This window comes from Papio anubis, chromosome 4 (assembly GCF_008728515.1).
Source record: "Papio anubis isolate 15944 chromosome 4, Panubis1.0, whole genome shotgun sequence".
Lineage (NCBI taxonomy): Eukaryota > Metazoa > Chordata > Mammalia > Primates > Cercopithecidae > Papio > Papio anubis.
The window spans coordinates 47,051,052-47,076,550 of NC_044979.1; the positions used below are offsets into that span (position 1 = coordinate 47,051,052).

General features: G+C 42.0%; 1 protein-coding gene across 1 annotated transcript in view; it reads left to right on the plus strand.

Moving 5' to 3' along the window:
* DOCK4 (dedicator of cytokinesis 4) overlaps positions 1 to 25,499 on the plus strand; it is a 472,974-nt gene that overhangs the window by 444,630 nt on the left and 2,845 nt on the right. The window contains exons 43-52 of the mRNA XM_031665939.1: positions 7,058 to 7,234; positions 8,068 to 8,151; positions 12,019 to 12,138; positions 12,488 to 12,609; positions 12,935 to 13,055; positions 14,050 to 14,131; positions 14,282 to 14,391; positions 16,538 to 16,610; positions 18,677 to 18,790; positions 22,147 to 22,208. Coding sequence (XP_031521799.1) covers positions 7,058 to 7,234; positions 8,068 to 8,151; positions 12,019 to 12,138; positions 12,488 to 12,609; positions 12,935 to 13,055; positions 14,050 to 14,131; positions 14,282 to 14,391; positions 16,538 to 16,610; positions 18,677 to 18,790; positions 22,147 to 22,208 — 1,065 coding nt within the window. The remainder of the gene's footprint in view (positions 1 to 7,057; positions 7,235 to 8,067; positions 8,152 to 12,018; positions 12,139 to 12,487; positions 12,610 to 12,934; positions 13,056 to 14,049; positions 14,132 to 14,281; positions 14,392 to 16,537; positions 16,611 to 18,676; positions 18,791 to 22,146; positions 22,209 to 25,499) is intronic.

Below are 25,499 nucleotides of genomic sequence, written 5' to 3' on the forward strand. Positions count from 1 at the left end.
GAGACTGCTAAACGCAGTGCTCAAAAAGTCTTATTATGCTTCCCGCTGAATGGCATGGGTCCAACTTAGAGAAGTGTTTTTAGACTTAGAGAAGTCATCCATGCTGCATTAATGATTCAGAGAGCCTTTAGCTACTTACTACCCAGAGCATTAAATCCTGTGAAGCCTCACCAATGGTCCTAGCCCTTGGAAATGTCATACACACATACAATGCTAATAAAAAATAGCATGCTGATAATGATAAAAGGAGCATTACTAAACACAACCTTTCAAACATCAGCTGCCTACTTTATTAGAATATGTAATCTTATGTTCTGTCAAATAGAACAAATCAAACTCAACTGTTTTGTTCCCTGAACACAGCCCACTCTTAACAGCTTTTGTGTTTTTCTCTTGTTCTTGCTGCCTAGAATGTCCTCACTATCGATTAAAACTATTGGTTTCCTGGTTTAACTTCTAGTGTAGAAGGTCTTCAAGAACAGGGACAGGTAGTAGGTACTCAATACAAGTATATCATGTTGAATTGAAATTCCTCATCTGCAGATGCCAATGTCTGAAAACCAAGAGATGCTTTCATTTGACTCCAAAGCTCATTTGCTAATAATACACCCAAGCTTTTCTAATGCAAGTCCATTTATTAACTGTATTTCACTTAGTGTGAAGGTTCATGTGTTTCACTGTAGAAATATTGTATTTCCTTTTTTGTTTTTGAGACTGGATCTTCCTCTGTCACCCAGGCTGGAGTGCAGTGGTACGATCATGGTTCACTGCAGCCTTGACCTCCCGGCCTCAAGTGATCCTCCCACTTCAGCCTCCCAAGTAGCTGGGACCACAAGCATGTGCCACCACAACTGGCTACTTTTCTGATTTGTTGTAGAGATGAGGTCTCACGATGTTGCTCAGGCTAGTCTCAAGCTCCTGGGCTCAAACAGTCCTCTGGCCTTTGTCTCCCAAAGTGCTGGGATTACAGGCATAAACCACCATGCCCGGCCTTATTAATGTAATGCATTTGATTAGAGGAACCTGCCCTAGATCCTGCTGGGAGTTTTATAATATACCATATATGGCCCTATACTGCCTTTCTAAAATCTGAAAAGTTCTTAATTCTGAAACATATGGCACCAAAGGTTTCAGATGAAATTGGGGACCTTTATTTTCTAATTCATAGACCCCCTCAATGGCTTATCAACTTTTGTGAAGATATCAATGCCTTTGAACTGTTGTTTCCTCTGTAGTTTATTTATTATTTTCAAAACCCAAAAAAGTGTTTTTGTCCTGATTAAAAAATAAGCTCATTTCAGCTGGGTGCCATGACTCACCTGTAATCTCAGCACTTTGGGAGGCTGAGACAGGTGGATCACCAGAGGTCAGGAGTTCAAGACCAGCCTAACCAACACAATGAAACCCCGTCTCTAGTAAAAATACAAAAAATTAGCTGGGCGTGGTGGCATGCACCTGTAGCCCAGCTACTTGGGAGGCTGAGGCAGGAGAATTGCTTGAACCCGGGAGGCAGAGGTTGCAGCGAGCTGAGATCACACCACTGCACTCCAGCCTGGGCAACAAGAGCGAAACTCTTGTCTCAAAAAAAAACAAAACAAAACTAAGCTCATTAAAAACTTTTAATCAAGACAAACATTTATAGTTTAGAATCCATAAATAATTTTTTTTAAATCCAACTAAAGATCACGATAATATTGTCATACCACATCCTGCCCATCAGAAAACAATGTGCCTGTTTCTTTTTTTTTTTTTTTTGAGATGGAGTCTCGCTCTGTCGCCCAAGCTGGAGTGCAGTGGCCGGATCTCAGCTCACTGCAAGCTCCGCCGCCCGAGTTTACGCCATTCTCCTGCCTCAGCCTCCCGAGTAGCTGGGACTACAGGCGCCTGCCACCTGGCCCGGCTAGTTTTTTGTATTTTTTAGTAGAGACGGGGTTTCACCGTGTTAGCCAGGATGGTCTTGATCTCCTGACCTCGTGATCCGCCCGTCTCAGCCTCCCAAAGTGCTGGGATTACAGGCTTGAGCCACCGCACCTGGCCTGTGCCTGTTTCTAAATACTGTATACCCAGAAGCTAACCAATCCTCAGCGCCCCACCGATAGCGCCACCTAGTGCCTGATTACTGCAGTAGCCTCCTGAAAGATTAGCTTTCCAACCCTTATCCCTGTAGTCTCTTTTGTACTTCGCAGCCAGTGACCTTTTAAAACTTAAGTTATAGCATACAAAAATAGAGAAAATATATAATGATATAATGAACCTGACTTACCCATCATTACTTCAACAGCCATCAAAAAGGCCAATTTTGTTTCATCTACATGTCTACCTGCTCCCTCTCAACTGGACTGTTTTTGAAGTAAATCTCAGATGTCATATCACTTCATCTACAAATATTTTAGTATTCATATTTATTTTTAAAAACCTGAAATATTGTCACATTAAAAATTAACAGTAATTCCTTGACCATAAAATGTACAGTGTTCATTCATACTTTACCAAATCTTTTATTCTGCATTTTAGACCAGCCTGGGCAATGTAGTAAGACGCCATCTCAACAAAAAATTTAAAAAATTAGCCAGCATGGTGGCATATGTCTGCAGTCCTAGCAACCTCCTACTCCAGAAGTTGAGGCCAAAAGATCACTGGAGCCCAGGAGTTTGAGGTTACAGTGAACTATGATCATACCACTGTACTCTAGCCTCAGTGACAGTCTCAATCCTGTCTCTTTTTTTAAAGAAAAATTATCTATTTTTAGGCTGGGCACGGTGGCTCATGCCTGTAATCCTGGCACTTTGGGAGGCCAGGGCAGGCAGATCACTTGAGGTCAGGAGTTCAAGACCAGCCTGGCCAACATGGCAAAACTTTGTCACTACAAAAAATACAAAAATTAGCTGGGCATGGTGGATCACACCGATAATCCCAGCTACTCAGGAGGCTGAAGCAGGAGAATTGCTTGAACCCAGAAGGTGGAGGTTGCAGTGAGCCAAGATTGCGCCACTACACTCCAGCCTGGGCAACAGAACAAGTGAGACTGTCTCAAAACAAGAAAGAAAAATTTTATTTTTACTCTGTTATTCGAATCCAGATTTAAATAAAGGCCATGCATTGCAGTTGATTGAAATGTCTTCTAAGTCTCTTTCAAGCTATACGTTTCCCCTTGCATCACTTTCCTTATTTTTTTGTTGAAGAAACTAGGTTGTTTATCCTGAAATGTTTCCTTACGTGTGGATTCTGCAGACTGCATCCCAGTGAAGTCATTTAACATGTTTCTCTGTCGCCTGTATTCCTTGTAAATTGGTAGTTAGAACTAGAGACTTGATGAAATGTTTTGCTTTTATTTTCACAAGACTACTTCATACTTGGTGTTATGTGCTACTGGTTGTCGTGTGTGTGTGTGATGCTGGCAGCCACTGGTGATCATTGACCAGATCTATTAATCTTTTATGGGTCACAAAATGGTGATATTTTATCATTTCATGTTTATTTACTCATTGGAATACTTATGTAAACAGAAATGTCCTCTCACGAAATATTTGATTACCCTGAGGTACAGTAAAGATAATGCTGTATTCTACAAAAGCGACCAGAGGGGTTTTTGTTTGGTTGGTTTTGTTTTTAGTATCATTAGTAACTCATGGATGTAAGCATATTTGTTTTGTTTTAATCCATTGCAGTTATTCTTATTAAATTTCAAAATGTTCCATCTTTGCCTGTTGGAAGCCTCATCAAAATGGCTCCTGAGTCTTTTTTCACAGTATCCAAGTAGTCTTTGTTACTGAGCTAACACACAGGATCTGACTGTCAAATTCCACACAGGACTCAGTGACCCCTCCCAGCATCAAGCTTTGCTAGTAATTTCAAGGCAGGCAGGACGCTCAGATAAAGCAGTGAGATTTCTGAGACATCACGCGTGCCAGGTCCTTCTTCCCCACATCAGTAATAATTCAGAATTATAGGTGGAGTCCCTAAGTGAGGTTCACAAGGTTCCTCATTCAGAAGCACATTTAAATTATGAAGTGTCAATTAGGAAACATTCCATTTTCTACTCCAGAGAGTTAGTTGTAAAGCTTCTCAGGGACATTGTGTAATCATGCCTCATGGCTTCTGGTTTATTTACTTAAAGAAATCCTTTGACTGGGGACTTCCCTCTTGGGCATTCCGTAGATAACATCTCTTCCCCCTAGCAATTATTTTTAGTCTGTTTACTTGAAGGTTCAATTGACGAAGAGATAAGACATAGTCACCTGTCTTTTCTGTCCCCTAAGGACATTCCCCAGTAAAGAAAATGAATGGATCACAGGCCAGATACTTGAGGGACTTCCTGGTAAGACAGGTGGTCTAGGATCACTTGAACGTCTCCTGCCCTAGACCTGAAAGCAGCTATTTCTCCAATGACTCTTTATTCATTTTGGTGGTAAACAGTATTTACAGATTGTAATCTGAGGGAGGAAAGTAATTCTTGGTGAACACTCTATATCACATATCTTTGCACATTTCTTTGACTGTCCCCTTAGATTCCCCTAGAAGTGAATTAATCAAAAGTATCCCCACTGAAACCATTGATTCATGGATCAGCAATGGGATATATCATTTACACCCTGTCTAGAGGGGATAACTAGTCTTAGGAATACTTATTTCCCCAGTATCTTCTCCAACACTAAGTGTTGTATATTTTAATCTTTCCAAATAGACCAAAATTATACTGGGGTTGGATGTTTTGCTTCAGCATTTTTTGAATGCTAAGTGAAGATACGTTTTCATATATTGATGTACTCTATTTTCTTGTGTGAATGCACCAATCATATCCTTTGTCTCTTCAGTATTTGGCAAATACTAACATTTTGTCTATCCTTCATGTTGGAAATATTTTCCAAGTCGTTTGTATTTTGCCTATGTTTATTATATCTTGTTTTATTTACTTTCTAGAAAATTTGATTTTTAATAGCATTTGAATTTACAAAGATGAAGATTGCTTTTTTCTTATAGCCAAAAGTACATAAAATCTATTGTAACCATTTTTAGGTGTGCAGTACAGTAGTGTTAACTATATATACATTGTTGTGCAACAGGTATCTAGAAGTTTTTCATGTTGGAAACCTCAAACTCTGTATTCACTCAACAGCAGTTCTCTTCTCCCCTTCCCCCTAGCCCCTGGGAACCACCATTCTATGTTCTAAGATGTTTTGCTTACTTTTTAACTTTCAGTGACTCAGAGCTCTCAGACTTCCTTTATGGTTTAACTTTTGTGTTCATAAAACAAAGATTTACTGTTACAAATAATCTGAAAGTAAATACCCATTTTCCACCATTCAGGTAAAGAAACAGAACATTGCCAGCCGTATCCTGCAGGCCTCCCATGCACCCCTTCTCAATTATAGCTCCATCTTCACCATAAAAAGTAGTCACTATCCTGACTTTTATGGTATCCATTGCCATAAAAGTTTATCACCTATTTGCCTCTCTAAACAAGTCAATTTAGTTTTACCTGGTTTTGAACTTTATATAACATACTAGTTGTGTTCTATTGAGACATATTTGACTCGGTGTTATTTGTAGTATTTGTCCATGTTATTGCATGTGACTGAAGTTTGTTTCATTGCTGTATGCTATTCCATTCCATGAACATATCACAATATGTTTATTCTCTTGTCAATGGACTTATGGATTTTGGAGATTATGAACATTTTTGTATGTTTCCTGGTATACACATACAAAAACCTCCTACTCCACTTTTCCTTATATGCCTAGAATTTCTGAATCATAAGATATAGATATACACACACACACCCCTATATATATCTTCACCTGTTTTTCCAAAGTGAAGGTACCAACTTGAACTTCCAGTAGCAGTAATCGAGAGTCCGTTGCTCACAATCTCACTCTCATCTGCTGTTGTCATTTTTGTTTTTACTATTTCAGTGGGTGTTTAGTAGTATGTTATTGTAGTAGTATTTTTCACATCTTTGATCACAAATGAGGCCCAACACCTTTTCATTATTTGTTTACTGGCCATTTGAATTTATTCCTTTGTAAGTCGCTGTTTAATTCATTTGCTCGTTTTTTATTTGGTTGTTTACCTTTTTCTTATTGGTTTTTAAGAGTCCTTATAAACCCTGAACATGTGCTTTTTGATGGTTACACATGTTACAAAATCTTCTATGTTCTTGCTTATCTTCCCTTCTCTTTGTGTCTTTGATGAATGTTCAGTCTTAATATTCTAGGATTTTTCAGTGTTGGTTTAAGATGATCTAAGTGACCTTTAAAAACTCTAATTTGTTTCCTTGCCTGCATGAACCAATATTTAAATATGCTTATTGTAATCCTGAATTACTTGATTGCTGAGAGCTTGGCAGACCTTCTCTTCAAGGAAAATGTCAATGGCAATAGCAATCCCAATGACATACATTTGAAGAGCACTTTTACCATTTTCACAATTAGGTCCTCCATACAGCCTGGAATTTTTAAGTCATTATGATTCTATTTGGCTTTCCAACAAATAGATCCTGCAGTATATATTATCTTGTTTTCTATAATTCCCAACTGTGTGCCATCCTGTGCCACCTTATGGTGCTGTTATATATACATATGAGGTTCATATGGCATATGTCCCATCTTCCCAACTGGGCTGAAAGCTCCTTGACATCAGAGGATCCATAAATGCATCTTTATATCTCCCATGGTGCTTTGTATCAAAAAAGCATTGAGAAGGGTGATAATATTCAGGGTCTCTGAATATTTAACCCTTCAAAAGAAAAAAAAAACTGGTTTTAAAAGACATGAGATGCTTGGATATTATTTTAAGGATTAAATTGGTTGTTGCAGTGCTAATATAGAATTGATGATTATCCAAACCACATTTCAATGAATAAATATAATTACTTGCCCCTTTCCAAACCTTGCTAATGAACATCCCACTTGAGTCTATTCTACAGAATGACCCCTGGTAGAGATATTGATGGAAGCCAAGGGGGAGCGCAGATAATTCAGAACATGGATAAACTACTTTGTCTTTCTTCTTGAATGTCACAAATTCAACATATATTTATGTTCATTTGCTTCTCAGGTAGAAATGAGTCCTCTGGAAAATGCAATTGAAGTGCTGGAAAATAAGAATCAGCAACTGAAGACTCTGATTAGTCAGTGTCAGACAAGACAGATGCAGAATATTAATCCCCTGACGATGTGCCTGAATGGAGTTATAGATGCTGCAGTTAATGGTGGTGTTTCCAGGTACCAAGAGGTAAGGATTAGGTATTGTTTCAGAGAAAGTTTTCAATTGTGAAACCCTTCTCAGGGTTTCATGAATGTTTTTTCAGACTGTGTACCCATATCAGCACGCAAACACAGGGCTGCAATTGACACAGAGTCCTTTGTTAAACAGAGCAAAACATACAGTCATTTGTAATTGCCCAGTAACTCCATTTTCCCAACATGTTATATTTTGATAATAAAAATGTGTGTGTGTATTCATTCTTGCATGAATAAAAGTAGAAAGGACATTAGGATTGTTTAATAAATATCCACCTAAAATAATTTCTCTAAGCAAAGAAGTTCATGGGCATAGAAAAGTCTGATCTGGGCTGGGCTCAGTGGCTCACACCTGTAATCCCAGCACTTTGGTTTGAGACCAGCTTGAGCAACATAGGAAGATCCTATCCCAATTAAAAAAAAAAAAAAAAAGACAAGACCAATCTTGCTTAGATGATGCTTTAAGTGGACCTTTCATCTGCTCTCTTAAACAGAAAGATACAGTACCCTGGAAGGTAAGGCCACCATCTGGGTCACACTGAATCTTAAGGCAGTTTGTTTTAGGATACAAGCCATATAGCTTATTGATTTGGGTTTGTTCTTTATTTTACCAAGGGTACTTATTGTACAATCACTGATCTTCCTTTAACAATTCTTATGTTTCCATTCTGACCAACCACCTATGCTCGTAATCAGCCCATCTGTCCCAAAATGTGGGTTATAATGGTGTCATTTCCATAAAGATGCCAGGTCTTTAAAAACAACTTGTCTTTGACTTGTCTTGTAACTCCACTGAAGTAGACTGATTCTCCTTTCCCTTACTAGGCATTCTTTGTCAAAGAATATATCTTAAGTCACCCTGAAGATGGGGAGAAAATTGCACGATTAAGAGAGCTGATGCTTGAGCAGGTAAGTGAAGCAGAAGCCAATCCCCTTCTATTTTGCCTGGATATGTGCTCGCTTACCTAGAGCCCCCTCTGCATGGTTTCCTGCATCAGTGGTCTAACTGAAGCGGGCAAGCAAGGGTTACAGATTCCTGTAATATATCCCAACTTGCTAATTTCTACTTTTTCTTCCCACTGGGATGCAAAAATTAATTTAACAATGAGTAGACTATGGCAGCCAGTTACAGGTTGAGTATCTTTTATCCAAAATACTTGGGACCATAAGTGTTTCAGATTTTGGAATATTTGCATTTATATAAGGGATATCTTGGAGGAGGGACCCAAGTCAAATAACAAAATTTATTATTTCATATACATCTGACACACATAGCCTGAAGGTCATTTTATATAATATTTTAATAATTTTGTGCATGAAGTTTCGACTATAACCCATTACATGAGGTTGGGTGTGGAATTTTCCACTTGTGGCATCATGTTGGCACTCAGAAGGCTTCAAATTTTGGAGCATTTCTGATTTTCAATTTGTGGATTAGGGATGCTCAACCTGTGAAACAAACAGCTTCATGTGGTCTCTTAAAACATTCTTTGAACACTCTCCTCCTAGAGACTTGCTCTAGGTTTGATGCCAACTCCAAATATGAGTGCATGAATGAATGAGATTGTTACGTAAGCATTAGAATAAGGAAGTGGGCAATCAATAGACCTTGCTTTAAAGCAGTGTCGTATTTTGCAAAGTAAACCTATAGATTACATGATATTGACAAAACTAGATACAACTCATCATTTTCTACCCCAGAGAAGCGTGGTTTATTTTATTTATTTGGAACCGTCAAGTACAAATAACTGGAAGGAGTAATCTGTTGCCTACTGTGTCCCTATTGACAGCTCTCAGCCTGAAAATGGTTTGAAAACCTCTGAGGTAGGAGACATGGTTGGAAGCCTGTGTTAAACAGGAAATAAAAACATTTGATTCCTGTGAAAAGTGGAATATGTGTGATGAAATGTGACAAAGGCATCTATTTCTACTCAATAATGCCAAATTAATAAGTAAAGCATGCTCTTTGGATTAGAAAATGATGAGGTTGGGTCTGGTTTTCATCCATTTTTTATGCTCTGTAGGCTTAGTCCACAAAACCTAATACTGCAGGGAAAGAGGTGGCCATAGAAGACAGAGAAGAATTACTTGAAGCTGATCTGTAAGGAAATAAAGAATAAGTCAAGTTCCCAATGTGACTCTGGGTGTTTGTAGATACTAGAAGTGAGCAGTTTAGGTCATCCAATACTTAGAATTATGCAATGACTTTAACCTTCATTGATTTGTAAAGATCTGTGTTTTACCTCTTATGAATGGTTCACTTCACCCCAGGACTGTATCTGCTGGATTCAGCCTGACTGAATTATTTCCCCAGAATTAAATGGTAGCTCAGCGTCAAGAAGACTCCCAAGAAAAATAAAACCAGGGAACCTTTATTTCTTCTATGTCCTGCTTGATTATGTTCCTGAAACCTCGTGGAAAGAGCCATGGCCTAGGAAATGTGAGATTTCTATTATAAGACAAGCAGTGCACATATGACTGTCAATGTGACCTTGGCCAAGTCTCATCATCTCTCTGGGGAGGTGGACTGGAGAGGGCACCATCCTTCTCTGGACCTCTGCAAAGTAGTTCAGATAAACTCTCCAGAGGACAGGGACATGCACCACCCCAGTGCTTCTTCCAGGACAGCCTTACGCTGCCTCAGCTGCAGGAAATGTGGCTATCGACAGACATCTCCAGCTGTCAGGCCCTTCAGGGATTGCCTTGGCTGCAGAGAGCCACTTGGCCCAAGGTTGCTACCTTCTCAGTGGTGCACTTCCCAGACTGAGGAAGCAATAGAAAGCCTGGCCATTTGGGCCCAACACAGGACAACTCAAACAGACCATTAAAGGTCCAGAGGTTGAGGTAGGAGGATCATCTGACACCAGGAATTCAAGACTAGCCTGGGCAACATAGCAAGACCCCATCTCTACAAAAACCTAAAAACTAGCTGGGTGTGGTGGTGCATGTCTGTAGGCCCAGCTACTTGGGAGGCTGAGGTGGGAGGATCATCTTAGCCTAGGAGTTCGAGGTTGCAGCGAGCTATGATCACACCACTGCATTCCTTCCTGGGAAGCAGAGAGAGACTCTGTCTCTAAAAAGATTAAAATACAAATAAATGTTTAAAAACGTTCCAGAGGTCCCTTGGGTTTGGCAGCAGCTGACAGGACTGCTGTGCAGCCCAACTTCTTTTCTTGTCAAGTCCGGCTTCTGTCCCTCCCCCTGACAGGCATCAGTCAATCCCAAGGTACACCCTTATAAACATTATGATCTCCATGCTGGAGTCTGCTTCCCAGCACACTTGCAACTTGCAACAATCTGTGAACAAAAGGGAAGTCACCTAACGCTAGTGTTTAAAATGGAGAAGACGGGGGCCCCTATGTTTAGATTCACCTCCTACATCCCTTCCATGTCCTCATCACAGATGTGGCCTCTCCCTTTATGCCTCAGACACACTTCACTCCAACTGTGCCTTTCAAAGGCATCCTTGATATTTGTTATGCAAATGTGCCGGCAGTGGGCAGCATCCAGAGCCCTGTCCCTTAGGGAAGGTGCTGGATGCCCCAGCCCGCCAGGGTCAGTCCTGTTTGACCTGAGCTTTCAACCTAAAATCTTCACAAGCTGCAAAGATTAAAAACAGCAACAATAACAACAAAACCTTGTAGTGATGTAGGATTCATTTTCCTCCCAGTCTGTGAAATTTGTCCTTTTGACCATGTTAGCATGGGGGGCATTTTTTAAATACAAAAGACAGCTGCTGCTCAAATCAAAGGAATCACACACTATTGATGGTTGAACAAAGAAAGGTTGAATGTTTACCTTCATCTCTTCGGATCCTCACAGCAGGAAAGTTTTTTAAGTAGGACCTGCTGTCTTGTTGAATTATAAGTGAAAATGAATAATTTTTTTTTTGGTTTTTTGTTTTTTGTTTGTTTGTTTTTGAGACAGAGTCTAGTTCTGTCACCTAGGCTGGAGTGCAGTGGCGTCATCTTGGCTCACTACAACCTCCACCTCCCGGATTCAAGCAATTCTCCTACCTCAACCACCCGAGTAGTTGGGACTACAGGCACGTGCCACCACACCTGGCTAATTTTTGTATTTTTAGTAGAGACAGGGTTTCACTGTGTCAGCCAGGCTGGTCTTGAACTCCTGACCTCGTGATCAGCCCGCCTTGGCCTCCCAAAGTGCTGGGATTACAGGGGTGAGCCACGCGCCTGGCCAGGAATAATCTTTTTAAACAAAAACAAGAAGCATAGAAACTGTCATAGAATTCCTTTTCGTTTTTTCCATCCTCCCTGGCAGATTCTGAAAGTCTGTGGGAGGGATGGATGAGCACAGAGGAACCCGATGGGAGAGAGAAGGAAAATGTGGGGGAGAGGGTGCCATGCAAAGAAGAGATCCTTAGGGGAGAATTGCCGGCCCTCTTAACAGGGAGCAGTGCCCACCCCTATTCCTTCTCCACCCTGGGAAGAGAAGGAAGTGTCCAAAAGACACGTAACTGTTACGAAGCATTGTAATTATAGATCTAAAATACGCGGGAAAGAAGCCTGGGGGAGTAGGAAAATTAAGTCTGAAATCAGAACCAAGTTCTAATCCCCATTTGTCTTTTATCCATGAAGGATTTTTCAGATCCTCAGTTTTTCTTCACCGGTAAAGTGACAACTGTTCCTACCTTGTCAGAGGCAGAGGATTAGCAGTAATGTAAGCAAAATGCATAGTAAAGTGTTCGGCCCATAGCAGACACTTAGTGAGAGGTAGTCATTGATGTGAGGTTTTTTCCTTATATTGTTAATTAAGGCACAGATTCTGGAATTTGGTTTGGCCGTGCATGAGAAGTTTGTACCTCAAGATATGAGACCCCTTCACAAAAAGCTGGTCGACCAATTCTTCGTGATGAAGTCGAGCTTAGGGATACAGGTATGTACACTTAGGTGTCCATGGCGGGGCAGCCTGACCACTGCCGTTTGCTTGTTAAAGGGATGATGATATATCCAATAGTGACATCTTTTGGTTTTTCTACCAAACTGCAGTTTTACCAGGGAGCCCTCAAATACAATTGCCTTGTCTGCTATTTGCGAGGCTTTCCTTTTGGGAAAACACAAATGTAAGCGAGGAAAAGCCAAATAATTCTGGAACTTGCTTTAATAGCTCCCTATGTAAAGATTTGATGACAGTTAGGATGTGTGTCTAGTATGCTAACCTATCTCATCAGTAATTTTGCCCATATCATTACTGTAATGAGATATTTCCTTCACTACATCTTTAGGAGTTCTCTGCTTGTATGCAAGCCAGTCCTGTCCATTTTCCTAATGGAAGCCCTCGTGTGTGTAGAAACTCAGCACCTGCCTCTGTGAGCCCAGATGGTACCAGGGTAATTCCTAGACGCAGGTAAGTCATATTCCAAATTGTCTTACAATTTGGCCTCACCCACAAGATGATCTGGAATGGTTCTCTCATTCTTTATGGCACAATTTGTCAAATATGCTATTTCTTAATGAAATAACTAACCCACGAGGCAGCTGCAGACATCTGCCACTGGTGAAACAGCAACAGCGTGAGAAATAAATAAACTCAAACATTTGATTATATTGAGGCAAACAGGAGAAAACAAAATGGGATATATTCCCCCCCCCTTTGGTTTCATAGCATTCTAGCACATGATAAAGTACAATTTGGAGACTGAGTTAATGTCCTTTTTTTTCCCCCGAAACAGCCCATTAAGTTACCCAGCTGTCAACCGATATTCTTCCTCCTCACTGTCCTCACAAGCTTCTGCTGAAGTAAGCAATATTACAGGGCAATCAGAAAGCTCTGATGAAGTCTTTAACATGCAGGTACTTAATTAGCTTTTTGTCTGGTTGTGTTTATTCCTTTTCTGTCTCAGTCATGAGTGTTTCTGTTCATTCTGCTGTGCTGATGAACAGGCCAACAAGCAAGAACTTGGCTTAAGGACAAACCTTTAAACACTCTTCTTGCTTTATGGGTCTCTAGAGTCTACAAAGACGTTTCTCTTAAAACTGCCCCATCGCTCTAAGACGACATCAGCAAGCGATGGAAAAGCCCAGGCACGCTGCACAGGGTTCAGCTCTGAGACCTGCCCCAAGTTCCTTCTGCAGTCCGGGACTCTCAGAGTGTGTCGCCACTCACTAGCTGCCTCTTAGCTTGCCTTTTTATTTATTTATTTTTTGTTTTTACGGGTCTGACTCTGTCGCCCAGGCTGGAGTGCAGTGGTGCGATCTTGGCTCACTGCAACCTCTGCCTCCTGGGCTCAGGCAGTTCTCATGCCTCAGCCTCATGAGTAGCTGGGATTACAGGTGTGCACCACCACGCCCGGCTAATTTTTGTATTTTTAGTAGAGACGGGATTTCACTGTGTTGGCCAGGATGGTCTCGATCTCCTGACCTCATGATCTGCCCGCCTCGGCCTCCCAAAGTGCTGGGATTACAGGCGTGAGCCACCATGCCCGGTCGAACTTACTTTTACAGATAACGAGAAGGCACATTTTATACCCACCTATTTTTGGGCCCTAGGCTGGAAGTCTGTCTACTTACACCTCAACCAAGGAATGCGCTGCTAACTGGTACAAAGTCACAGTGTGTAGCTGAATCTAACACGAAGGCATTCCTTTGGCAGGAGTCAAAATCTCAGACTTTTTATTAATTCATGCAGACTTCTTTGTCAATCTAAGTTATTAAGATTTTTCTATATTGTTAAATGGACTTTTTTCCCGCTGATTTGAAAAAAAAGTTGATGATTTTGTTTCAAATATGTCAGTGTTGTGGGCAGCCTTTAATCAGGGTGTGATAATAGCTCCCTGTGTGTTTCCAGCCAAGTCCATCTACCTCAAGCTTGAGTTCTACTCACTCGGCTTCACCTAATGTGACAAGTTCTGCTCCATCGAGTGCCAGAGGTCAGTGCCAGAGTGTGGGGAAGACCAAGGGTGCCCAGAGAACATTCTAGTCCTGGGAACTATGGCCAGCTGCCACGCGTTCAGGCTCTCTTCTCCAAACAGGTGCAGCACCACTACCATGCTGATGCTCCTCTCTCCTTCTCTTCCCAGCTTCTCCTTTGTTGTCTGACAAACACAAACATTCCCGAGAAAACTCTTGCCTGTCCCCAAGAGAGAGACCATGCAGTGCCATCTATCCAACACCCGTGGAGCCTTCGCAGGTATCCTTGTAGGGTAGAGGAACTAGAAAACAAGGACGATTCTGGAATTGCTTACATATCTCTGCAGAAACACATGGTAGCTGCCGAAAGCAAGCAGCTGGGCACTGTCAGACCAATCCACCTGGTGAAGAGTGCACCTCTGTCTGCTGCCCATGGTTAGAAATTTCTGCCTGAGCCGTGTTTCTTTTTTTTCTTTCCTTTTTTTGAGACAGGATCTCACTGTGTCACCCAGGCTAGAATGCAGCGGCACAATCCTGGCTCACTGCAACCTCTGCCTCCCAGGTTCAAGCGATTCTCCTATCTCAACCTCCCAAGTAGCTGGGATTACAGGCATACACCACCACGCCTGGCTAATTTTTGTACTTTTAGTAGAAACGGTGTTTTGCCATGTTGGCCAGGCTGGTCTCGAACTCCTGACCTCAGGTGATCCACCCGCCTCGGCCTCCCAAAGTGCTGTGATTACAGGTATGAGCCACCATGCCTGGCCCTGAGCCATGTTTCTAATAGGGACACGTGGTAGTTGCTTGGCAGTGAAGCTAAAAAGGAAATGGGAAATTTACCGTCCTTGATCTATTTCATTGCTGCTGCTTAAACATTACGCAAAGTAGTTGGGTGAATAAAGTGCCTGTGTGTGTTTGCATGCCCTGTGTATGTAACAGAAGTCTGGGGGAACGTCTTAGACTAGGAAAATACCCTTGAAGAGAAGCATTCTCCTGCCCAGCAGTCTTTGCCTTTGCCTAGACCTATTTAAAAGAGCTGCAACAGATTCCTTTCTGGGTACCCATGAGTATAGGAGCAATTTGTTTGCCTTTGCCATTCTTGAATGCATGAGAAAAGAGCGGTTCAGTCATTGGCCTTTCCCTGTCAACTCCTCATGGGAGGAAGGGAGCATGGCCCTCAGCCCCTGCCTGAACTTGGTTTTGAAGTGATCCCTGTTTTTTTGAAAGCAGAGACTTGGGCTCAGCCCTTGGGCACTTCGAGAGCCTTGAAGGTTGGTTTCAAAGTTGAAGATTCATGGGTAGCCTCTGAGTTTTAAAGATTATTTGGGAATAATTTAGGAGCAGAGAAAAATAGTTATTTCTATGCCAGGTAATTTCTGTTTTTCTACACTATCCTGGCAGAAGTCTGTAGCCACATCTGGAAGTGAATGAGCGCGAGTGGGATTTGGCTTGATTGGTTTGTCTTTGCTGATTGTGTGATCCTCCCGAAAGTCCCGGGGTACCGCCTCTGCACAGCGCTGATGTCTTGCAGAAAATATATCTGAATGCATTTGACTGGACTAGCTATTACCCTTTGTCACTCGATGATGCTGCAAGGGAATTTCTCAGTTTGTTCTGCTCCAGGAGAACTTGTTGCCAGCATGGGCAACTCTGAAAGCCTTCTCTGATTAGCCTCCCAAGTTTTCTGGTTTTAGCAAAATTGGAAGCAGTATATATGTTGCCAAAATTTCAATAGTGCGTATTGCTGTAGTACATCTACTTTTAAGGACTTGGTACTTTCTATTTAATATATTAGGTAAAACCATGTAAAACTGGCATTTTTATAAGTTAAAAATTGTAGACTATCAACTATTTCATTTTTTTTAACCTAATAAAGGATTTTTAACATGCAGGGGTTAAATTTCATTCGCAAGTGATTTTTTGAACTAATATTTCTCCTTTAATTCTTATTTCTGTTTTATATCACCACTGTAGCATTTGTATTTATAAAGAACTCCATACAGGCCAGGTGTGGTGGCTCATGCCTGTAATCACAGCACTTTGGGAGGCCAAGGTGGGAGGACTGCTTGAGCCCAGGCGTTCAAGACCAGCCTGGGCAGTAATAGTGAGATTCCGTCTCAAAAAAAAAAAAGAACTTCATAGCACAACTGCTATTTACTATTTATTTTTTACCTTCCATTTTATTATGAACATTTACCATTTACATTTAAAATGTAATACAAACTTTTCAAACACTCTCAAAACCTAAGGCTGTTCCCACCCCCTTTTACTTAAATCTAATTAAATTCTTTATTCCTAGGCTCATCCTATCATATGAAAATTATTTTGAACCAAAAGTTTTAGTGAGGGGATAATCATCTCATTTTCTAAAAGGTTTCACATGTCCGTATATCACATTATAAAAATCAACCCTTGTACCTTTGCAGAGGATGCTGTTTAATCATATTGGAGACGGGGCCTTGCCACGCAGTGACCCAAATCTCTCTGCACCTGAAAAAGGTAAGACCAGCCGCATGGTCAGGCCTGGAATGTGTAAGGGCTTGTTTTATCCTCATGTTCTCCAGTCTTCTGTGTGTCTGTGTGGAAAGCAGTGCTCTAGCGCTTTAATGATCAGGACTGGTATGCTCTTTAGGGGATTAATGAAAGACAGTTATTCATGATCATTTATCAAAAGCTGTTTTCCTATAAGATTTTAACAGCAGAATCTGAGCAAGATAGGAACGCCTATGTTTAATGGTCTTTTGTTACCATCCAGTGAGTCACCCAGGCAATGCCTCCTCTTCCTGAAACAAAGTTGCCAATTAGGCTCCTTGTTCAGCACCGTGAAAATAGCTTCTCCCAGATCGATTCGGTGGTCCCATCCTTTGTCTCCCTTACAAAGCTCATTCAGCCAACTCATGTGTTGTTTGTTGCGACTCAGATACGGCTCTTGTACAATTAAATGCCATTTAAGAATTGCAATCCAGTGCATAATGGAGTGTGCCCTGCCTCAAGGTCACACAAAATGAGAACCAAACACATGGATAGCAGTAAATAGCCAATTAGGATCAGTCTGCAACACAGCAGAAGATGAAGAGCAGATTAAACACGATTTCCTCAGCTACAGGTCGGGGCTTGCAGCAAGTCACCCATTCACCTCTCTCAGGGTCAAGCCTCAAAAATAAGAGCAGTTCCCCAGACCAATGAGTCAAGAGTCGTTAATGAAATATTCTGGGAAAGTGCCTTTTAATTGCCCTCATTAAGAAATAAACTATAGTCATTTGGGTACACCGATACATTAGAACTTTCCTTGGAAGATGGAAATTAGTGAAGTCTTAGGCAAAATTATTTTAAAACACAAATTTGGCTTTAATGTTACAAGTCACATGTTGATCTTTGTCGGAACTAAGGAATGTGGTATTTTTCTCACCCCTTCTACTAAAGAAAACCACAGGCCGGGCGGAGTGGCTCATGCCTGTAATCCCAGCACTTTGGGAGGCCGAGGCGGGTGGATCACGAGGTCAGGAGATCGAGACCATCCTGGCTAACACGGTGAAACCCCGTCTCTACTAAAAATACAAAAAATTAGCCGGGCGCGGTGGCGGCGCCAGTAGTCGCGGGAGGCTGAGGCAGGAGAATGGCGTGAACCCGGGAGGCGGAGCTTGCAGTGAGCCGAGATCGCGCCCCTGCACTCCAGCCTGGGAGACAGCGAGACTCCGTCTCAAAAAAAAAAAAAAAGAAAAAGAAAAGAAAAGAAAACCACATTGCAAATTTAAAAGAAGAGAGAAAAAGAATTTTAAGAGGGGTAACTCCATCCCATTAAATGAAAATGAGAGTGGTAAAATGTTAAAATTCTCAACATGCCCACCAGATGGCAGTGTCTGTACAGGGAGTGAGTCACTGGAACTCAGATTTGATGTAAACCTCATTGCACAGAGGCTATTTACAACCAGCGTATCCTGCCCTTATTCCTGCCAGGATTGCTCCATATTGCTGCATTTTACCGAAGCACAGAGCAGACAAATTACAAAATAAGAATGATACTGTCAGTATTCCAAATCATTTTTTAAGGACATATTTCAGTGTAATTCATTGATTTCAGAAAGTTCTTTCCTCAAAGAGTTATCAATGAGATAATGTGGCATGGCTGTTCTTTCCCAAGAATTCTGCCAAATAGTTAAAATATTAGTATGTCATTATCTTCTCCATTTTGAGGTGTCACTTGTCCAGAAATGTCTACTAAAAACCAAGTTTTAAAATAGTCCAGTGACTACATCTTCCGTCTGTTATCCAGCATCTAAATACATGTGTAATTCTCAGCAAGTTTTACACCCCAGTGTAAAGATTTGTAGTTCCCTTTGACAGCACTAAGGGAAATGAAGAGACTTGCTAGCGCCCAGTTAAATGGTAACTATAACTGTTAGGCAGCCAATTAAATAAAGATTTAGTATTCAACAAGTTTCCTGTTTTGTTTTTCATCCAGTTAATTTTTTTCATTCTGGATAATTCTGACTTTCTTCTAAGATCTCAAGCATTGGAAGGGCAAAGCTGGACCATGTGTTTTTAGCTGTGTTATTCCCTTCCAGCTGTGAACCCCACCCCTAGCAGCTGGAGCCTGGACAGTGGGAAGGAAGCCAAGAACATGTCGGATAGTGGGAAACTTATCTCTCCCCCTGTCCCTCCAAGACCCACACAGACTGGTGGGTATTTGAAGCATTTGAACAATCACTTTTATAAAATAACTTTTATTGACTACTCCAGCTTGTCCTGAATTCCTGAGAGAAAGGTAGGCATTTGATTTCTGGGATAAAAACCTTAGTAGCTGCGTAATTCCTTGACAATTGTCTCCCTCTTTCCTGAACTTCTATTACACGGGGTCAAACAATGGTCCGTTCCAAGTAAGCCTCTCAGATTTTATAAAGTGCTCTTTACCAAGCCACCATTCTCAAATTCGGGGAGGCACCCTAACCTTGGTAGGTCACTAGCATCTTCTCTAACCTTCACTTTGAACCACTTCATTCTTATCAACCTCTGCTAACTCAGCTTCTTTCTTCAGTCTTATTCAGGCCTGATGCCAAAGTTTCCAGTTGCCTCTAAATAGCTGTTGACTAATAGTTATGCTCCACAAGCTTATCAGAGTCATTAACTTTGCATCCGCAGTTATCTGTTGCTTTGAGAGGTCTTTATGCGAGGACTATATTTCTCAAAGGGTTGATTCAGGGTACTGCCTCCGCTCAGGTGGTGGTTTAAGCAGCAAAATCTTGGCCAGGTGTGGTGGCTCACGCCTGTAATCCCAGCATTTTGGGAGATTAAGGTGGGTGGATCGCTTGAACTCACAAGTTCAAGACCAGCCTGGGCAGCATGGCGAAACCCGTCTCTACAAAAAATACAAAAATCAGCCAGGTGTGGTGGTACACACCTGCAGTCCCAGCTACTTGGGAGGATGGCTTGAACCCAGAAGACGGAGGTTGCAGTGATCCAAGATGGCACCACTGCACTTCAGCCCGGGCCATTGAGTCAAACCTTGTCTCAAAAAAAATAAATAAATAAAAAAGCAAATTCTCAGTTCTAACCTCACACCTACTGAATCAGAATCTAAGTTTTTCTGGGGTAAGACCCTAATATCTGTATTGTTATGAAACCTTTCAGTGATCTAGTGATCCTTCTGCTCACTAGATCTTAAGAACCACTGAAAATGGATCTTAAGCTTTGTAAATTTATAGCAATAACAGGCCTCCTTGCCTCCTGAACTTGCTTGGTGACCTACATGTGGGGCCATTTTTAAGAGGGGCCTGCCCTGTTTTACTAGCTTTGCTTATTCTGGATGGGAGAGTTTCTTCAGCACTTACCTATGTCTATGGTGGATGTGAAGTTTTACAAATACAACTAGCCTAAAAACAAGAACAAAAAATGACATGATTTCTTTCATAGGTGTTTCCAGATTATTCATGTTTCATCTGCTGTAGTCTAGCATCTCATCCTTCTTTACCTCTTTTTAAGATAAACTGTGGGCCAGACAAGGTAGTTCACACCTGTAATCCCAGCACTTTGGGAGTCCGAGGCAGGCAGATCACTTGAGCCCAGGAGTTTTGAGACAAGCCTGTGCCACACGGCAAAACCCCATCTCTACAAGAAAAAGCAAAAATTAGCCAGGCGTGGTGGCACACACCTATAGTCTTAGCTACTTGGGAGGCTTAGGTGGGAGAATTGCTTGAGCGCAGGAAACAGAGGTTGCAGTGAGCCAAGAGTGCACCACTGCACTCTAGCCTGGGCAACAGAGTGAGACCCTGCAACAAAATACAATAAACTGTGTGCCACCCAATTTACTCTCTACTTGTCAAAGCCCAAAGTCAAGTCACCAATAATTTTTGAAAGGCATATGAGGTCTTCAAAGAAAACAAGAAATAACTTTAAGCTTATTGATGACCTGCATTAGTATATCAGTATGTGTGCAGAGGCCTAAAACTTATCGGCCAAATTATTTGTATCTCATTCACAATGTACATAGATTCAGGCAGTCTCCAGTTTAAACCTGGTTGTGTCCCTAAAGTTGAGAACCTGCAAAACATTTTTTAAGGAATAATATTGATGGTCCTTAGGTTTCCAGGCCAGTTCAAACCTGAAGACAAGGATACTGATGGAACTATTTTAGGTTGCTATGGGAAATCGCCTTTCCAGAGAAATATTTCTGCAAATGTGCTGTGGTTGCAGGGGCCACCATGGTGGTGTCAGCAACTGCCTGAGTCAAGAGGAAGAGGGTCCCAGGGAACAATAAACTTTCTGCCACCATTAAGGCAGGAATATAGTTCCCCATCAGGATCAGCTTCTCCCTACAGACATGATTTTCTTCCATAATCATCACCCACAATCAACAGGACAGGAGAACTAATGCTGTTATGAGAATGTGACACATGCTGACAGCATGATCCAGCAAGAGAGAGGCTGCATACCAGCAGTGTGATCATGGAGCACTCTTCCTGACCCCTTAGGACCCAGAGCACACAGGTGACCTTACCCTTCCCAAGTTCACTGGCAGGGCTGCCATCCCTTCTGCACTGATTGCTCTCATGTTCTGTTCTTATGTCATCATCTGTGGTCACTGTTGTGGGGCTCTGTAACTGTCTTTCTTCCTTACAGCCTTTCAGTAGTTTTGTTACGAGTTACAAACCTCACTGTGACAGCTGGGAGAGTGGCAGCTAATCACAGAGCAACATGGCCAGAGTTCACCGAAATATCTCTGTGGAATTGAGAAATGTGGCTGACCCTTGCCCTGTGGACTGTGTCACGGCCAGCCTTCACCATACAGGACTGTGCTTTAGAGAGCTGGATTTGCTACACAAGCGTGCACACAGGAGCAGTGCTATCACACATGCTGTGTCCCACGAGTAGGACTTGAAAATCTAGAGAGAAAAAGCAAACAGTTCACTCTTCTTGGCCACGATGATGAAATCCATAGAGACCCACCACCAGGGGATAATGGGAAGACCTGAGTACAAGCATTAGGGGAAGAAATGGAAAACCATGCACCTCTTGTATGGCCATGGCCAAGGGTTTTCTACCTATTTGGAGAGTACTGGAGTTGTTGGGGGGAGCTGATTCAAAATATTCCCATAGACCTGTTCCAGGCTGCTGGGGTGGCCATGGTGTTCTCATTGGTGCTTAGGTCAAAGACAACAGCTGTTCCCCAAGAACTGCTCCCTAGCACCTCACACCTAAAAGCACCTTATGAGATAGAGCAAGCAGTGCAGAAGCACCTGAACTTTGGGGAAATGGAAAGGACATTGGATGAGTTTGGGAACCTGTCGTTTGGTCAAGGCATCATATATGCCATGATAACTTTTTGCTGATGCTCCCATATCTTGGCGGTGCCGCCCTTTGTGAGAACCCATTCTAGATAGGCATCATTTAGCTTCTGCCCCATCCTCACCACCCCCTTTGCTTAGAAGGTCTTTATGCACTGGATCATCTATCTGGGTTTGTAACACAGAGAGCACGTGCAGATAGTCAATCGTCTGGTTTTTCTTAATTGAAATGTTATCTCTCTCCCCATTGACAGCTTCACCAGCAAGACACACGACATCAGTATCCCCCTCACCTGCCGGGCGATCTCCATTGAAGGTAAAGGCCCGTCTTTCGACTGAGGCTAGAGACTGGCCCAGGTTTTTTTTTTCTCTAAGACTCATCCCGGATATATCAAAAGGTGCTTTAAATTGCAGGGACAAGGCAAAGAACATATCAAGCAGGGATAGGGGAAGCTGGGTAAGAAAAGAACACTGGACTTTCCCCTCTGGGTGCCTCCTCCACGAATGCAGCCATTTGTTTTTCCATGATTAGCCTCATTCTCCAAATGGTAGCAGTGAGAACTTGCAAACTGAAGTCAGTGCATATACTGAATTAGGAAAGGAATGTGGTCCTAATGTACCTCCTAGGAAATTTTCAGCCTGGCCTTTTAGTTTCAGGCACATCAAACACACACACACTTAGATTGAGAAACATCACTATCAAGATCTACTAAATATTCTCTGTTGTCTTTTTGCCTTTATCATCAGCCTCACCCATTTTATCAAAGCCAAACCTAACAGTCTCTTTTAATATTTTTATACCAAGTTTCTCATTTACATTAGAAATACATACTTGATCATGAAAAACAAGGCAGTAATATGGATTTTAAACATATCTAGGGAACAAACTGGAAAGTTGTAAAGGTCAGACATTTGAATTGGTTTGCAGACATGGGCTATTTAACAACTTTAAACATAAAGTCCCTCATGAAGATAAAGAATAATATTTAGTCTCTATCCAAATTGAATCAGACTAGCTTCAAGGATTGTCAGTGCGTGAGAGATTGGTGTTCAGAACTGCTGCACCAGAGGCAAATATGAAGTGTGTTGAAAGAATGATTTTGTACCTGAGTGACTCAGGATTTACACGCTCCATGTCTTTTGTGTTGATAAGCTAGTTCTAGCTAATGTTCAAAAGACAAATTAGCCTCTACAAATACATAGGGGCAGGTTGTGATCCAGTGCATCTGTGGTGCTAACGATAGTTGCTGATAGAAATTGAGAAACTGGAAAACAATCCGCCTCCCTCTGCAAAATGGAGAAAATTGCAAAGAAGTGTGATTCCCTTGCATTGCCAAAATTTCTGATGTAGAAATTTGCGGGTAAGTGCAAGTGATTGGCTCATTTTGTTCTCATTCTGTAATGCAGCTGTTATTATGAAGTACCTGTGACAGCATTCACTCTGGAAGCCATAGCCTGTCACCTCGATGTGATGGAAAGGAAAGCAATATGGCTTTTCCACACTTTTACATTTACTCTTACTCACACAGAGCTCCCACACGTTGCTATGGAATTACCATCTGTATTTTTCAACTTAATTTTTGTTGGGTAGTAAGAAAATAAGTCTTAGAGATTAATTCTTAAACATTAAAAAGAACCCAAGGGCTAAAAATGTTTGAATAGCTATGAAATAGTCTTAGTTAGCAAGCTGGTATATGCTGCCTTTCAGCAGACCTGTATATATTTTTACTGGCCATATACAGTCCGAAGCCATGTCTTTATACGTAGGGTTTGAAGGAAAAGAACATAGATCAAACATTTGTGTTATATCTCCTGGGTTACATTAGGGGGCATACTGCTACCATGTTACTAGCTTTGCAGTGTGCTGCCCTAACTGATAGAGTTTAGTGGGGTTTTGGGAATTTTTTTCCCCCCGCCAGCCATTAAACTATGGGTCTAACCCTACAGCGAAGACTGAGCTGACCTGCCATATTTTGAATTTCAGGTCTAACTTTTGACAGAGGTAGCAGTGAATTGGGAACTCTTAATTGGCCTTAATTTTAGGCTCCTACTAAATGACAGGATGTATATCTACCAGCGTTATTTTGTTTACAAAGAGAGACCAAAGTAAAGTTAGCTTAAGATAGCATTTCTCAAAGTGTATGCCACAGAACATTAGTTTTCCAGGACATTATGTAATAAGCGGGGAAAAAAGGTCTATAGTCAAGTAAGTTTGGAAAACACTGGGCTGAACAAAATTATTTGTATTCCTTTATTCTAAGACTTGAAAATGCGAATATGTTTTGAATATACACAAGGAGCATACGGTGTGCAGCATTTCCCAGCAGAACCCTCTTTTCACAGAGCATGTCTTAGGACTCGTTTTCCTTGGGATACCAGTTGGGAAAGCAACAAACTCAGATGCCAAATGGAGCCAGACAGCTGACATAAATGAAGGAAGGAGGCTGGGCATAGTCCCCACATGGCATAGTGGGGACTGGCACAGTGAAAAGGGACAGCCCCTGCTCAGCTTTTAAAGATTCTCTCTATTAAGAGAATGTGTGCCATTGTGGCCAGAACTTCTAGCTCCTTATGAACTGCCAGAATTCTGGAGTTTCATGTGAAATGTGAAATGTTAAAAAATAACAACTAAATCAGGTTTTTAAAAAACCCTGCTGATGAAACAGCTCACGTCTCAGGCTACAGCCCGGGAGCTGCCAGTATGCCAGTTCAGCTCAGGAGTCTGGAGTGATGGCTGGAGAAATCAGGTGCAGGACCTTGGGTGCCTCTGCTCCTCCTCCTCAGCTCGCTGGGTCCTCTGAGCTGAGTGTGCTCAGCGGCCCTGGCTCCTGGCCTGCAGCATGCCCTGCTGAGCTGGGAAGGTGAATAGGGCCCCCAAAGGTTGTATGGTGGTTTTTGTGTTAGTTTTTTTTTTTTTTGGCCAGTTCCTCTCTTCCAAACTGTAGGACTAATGTGTGCCTCCAAATTATCTTGGTGGGTACCTTTTAAAAATTATTTTTCGAGACAGAGTCTCATGTGCACTGGTGGATCACGGCTCACTGCAGCCTCAACCTCCCAAGGCTCAGGTCATCCTCCCAGAGGAACTGGGATTACAGGCATGAGCCACCACACCCAGCTAACTTTTTGGATTTTTTAGTAGAAACGGGGTTTTGCCGTGTTTCCCAGGCTGGTCTCGAGCTCCTGGCCTCAAGTGATCCGTGCCTCGGCCTCCTAAAGTACTGGGATTACAGGCGTGAGCCACCACGCCTAGCTCATGTATCCTCTATCTGAAAATAAGGAGTAAACTGGGCGGTGAACTGAACTCAAGGACTGGTGGCCCTGGCAGATAAACGTCTGGTGTGCATTTTCAGTGCTACAAAGGACAACACTCAAATTTGAGTGTGAGTGTATTAGTCTGCTCGGGCTTCCCCCATAAAATACCACAAACTGGGTGGCTTAGACACCGGCAATGTATTTTCTCAATTCTGGCAGCTAGAAGTCCAGGATCAAGGCGTGGCAGCCTTGGTTTCCCCGAAGCCTCCCTCCTGGGCTTGCAGACCGCCCTTCCTGCAAGGTCTTTGTGTGTCGCATTCTTGGCGTCTCCCTGTGTGTCCAGATGCCTCTTCTT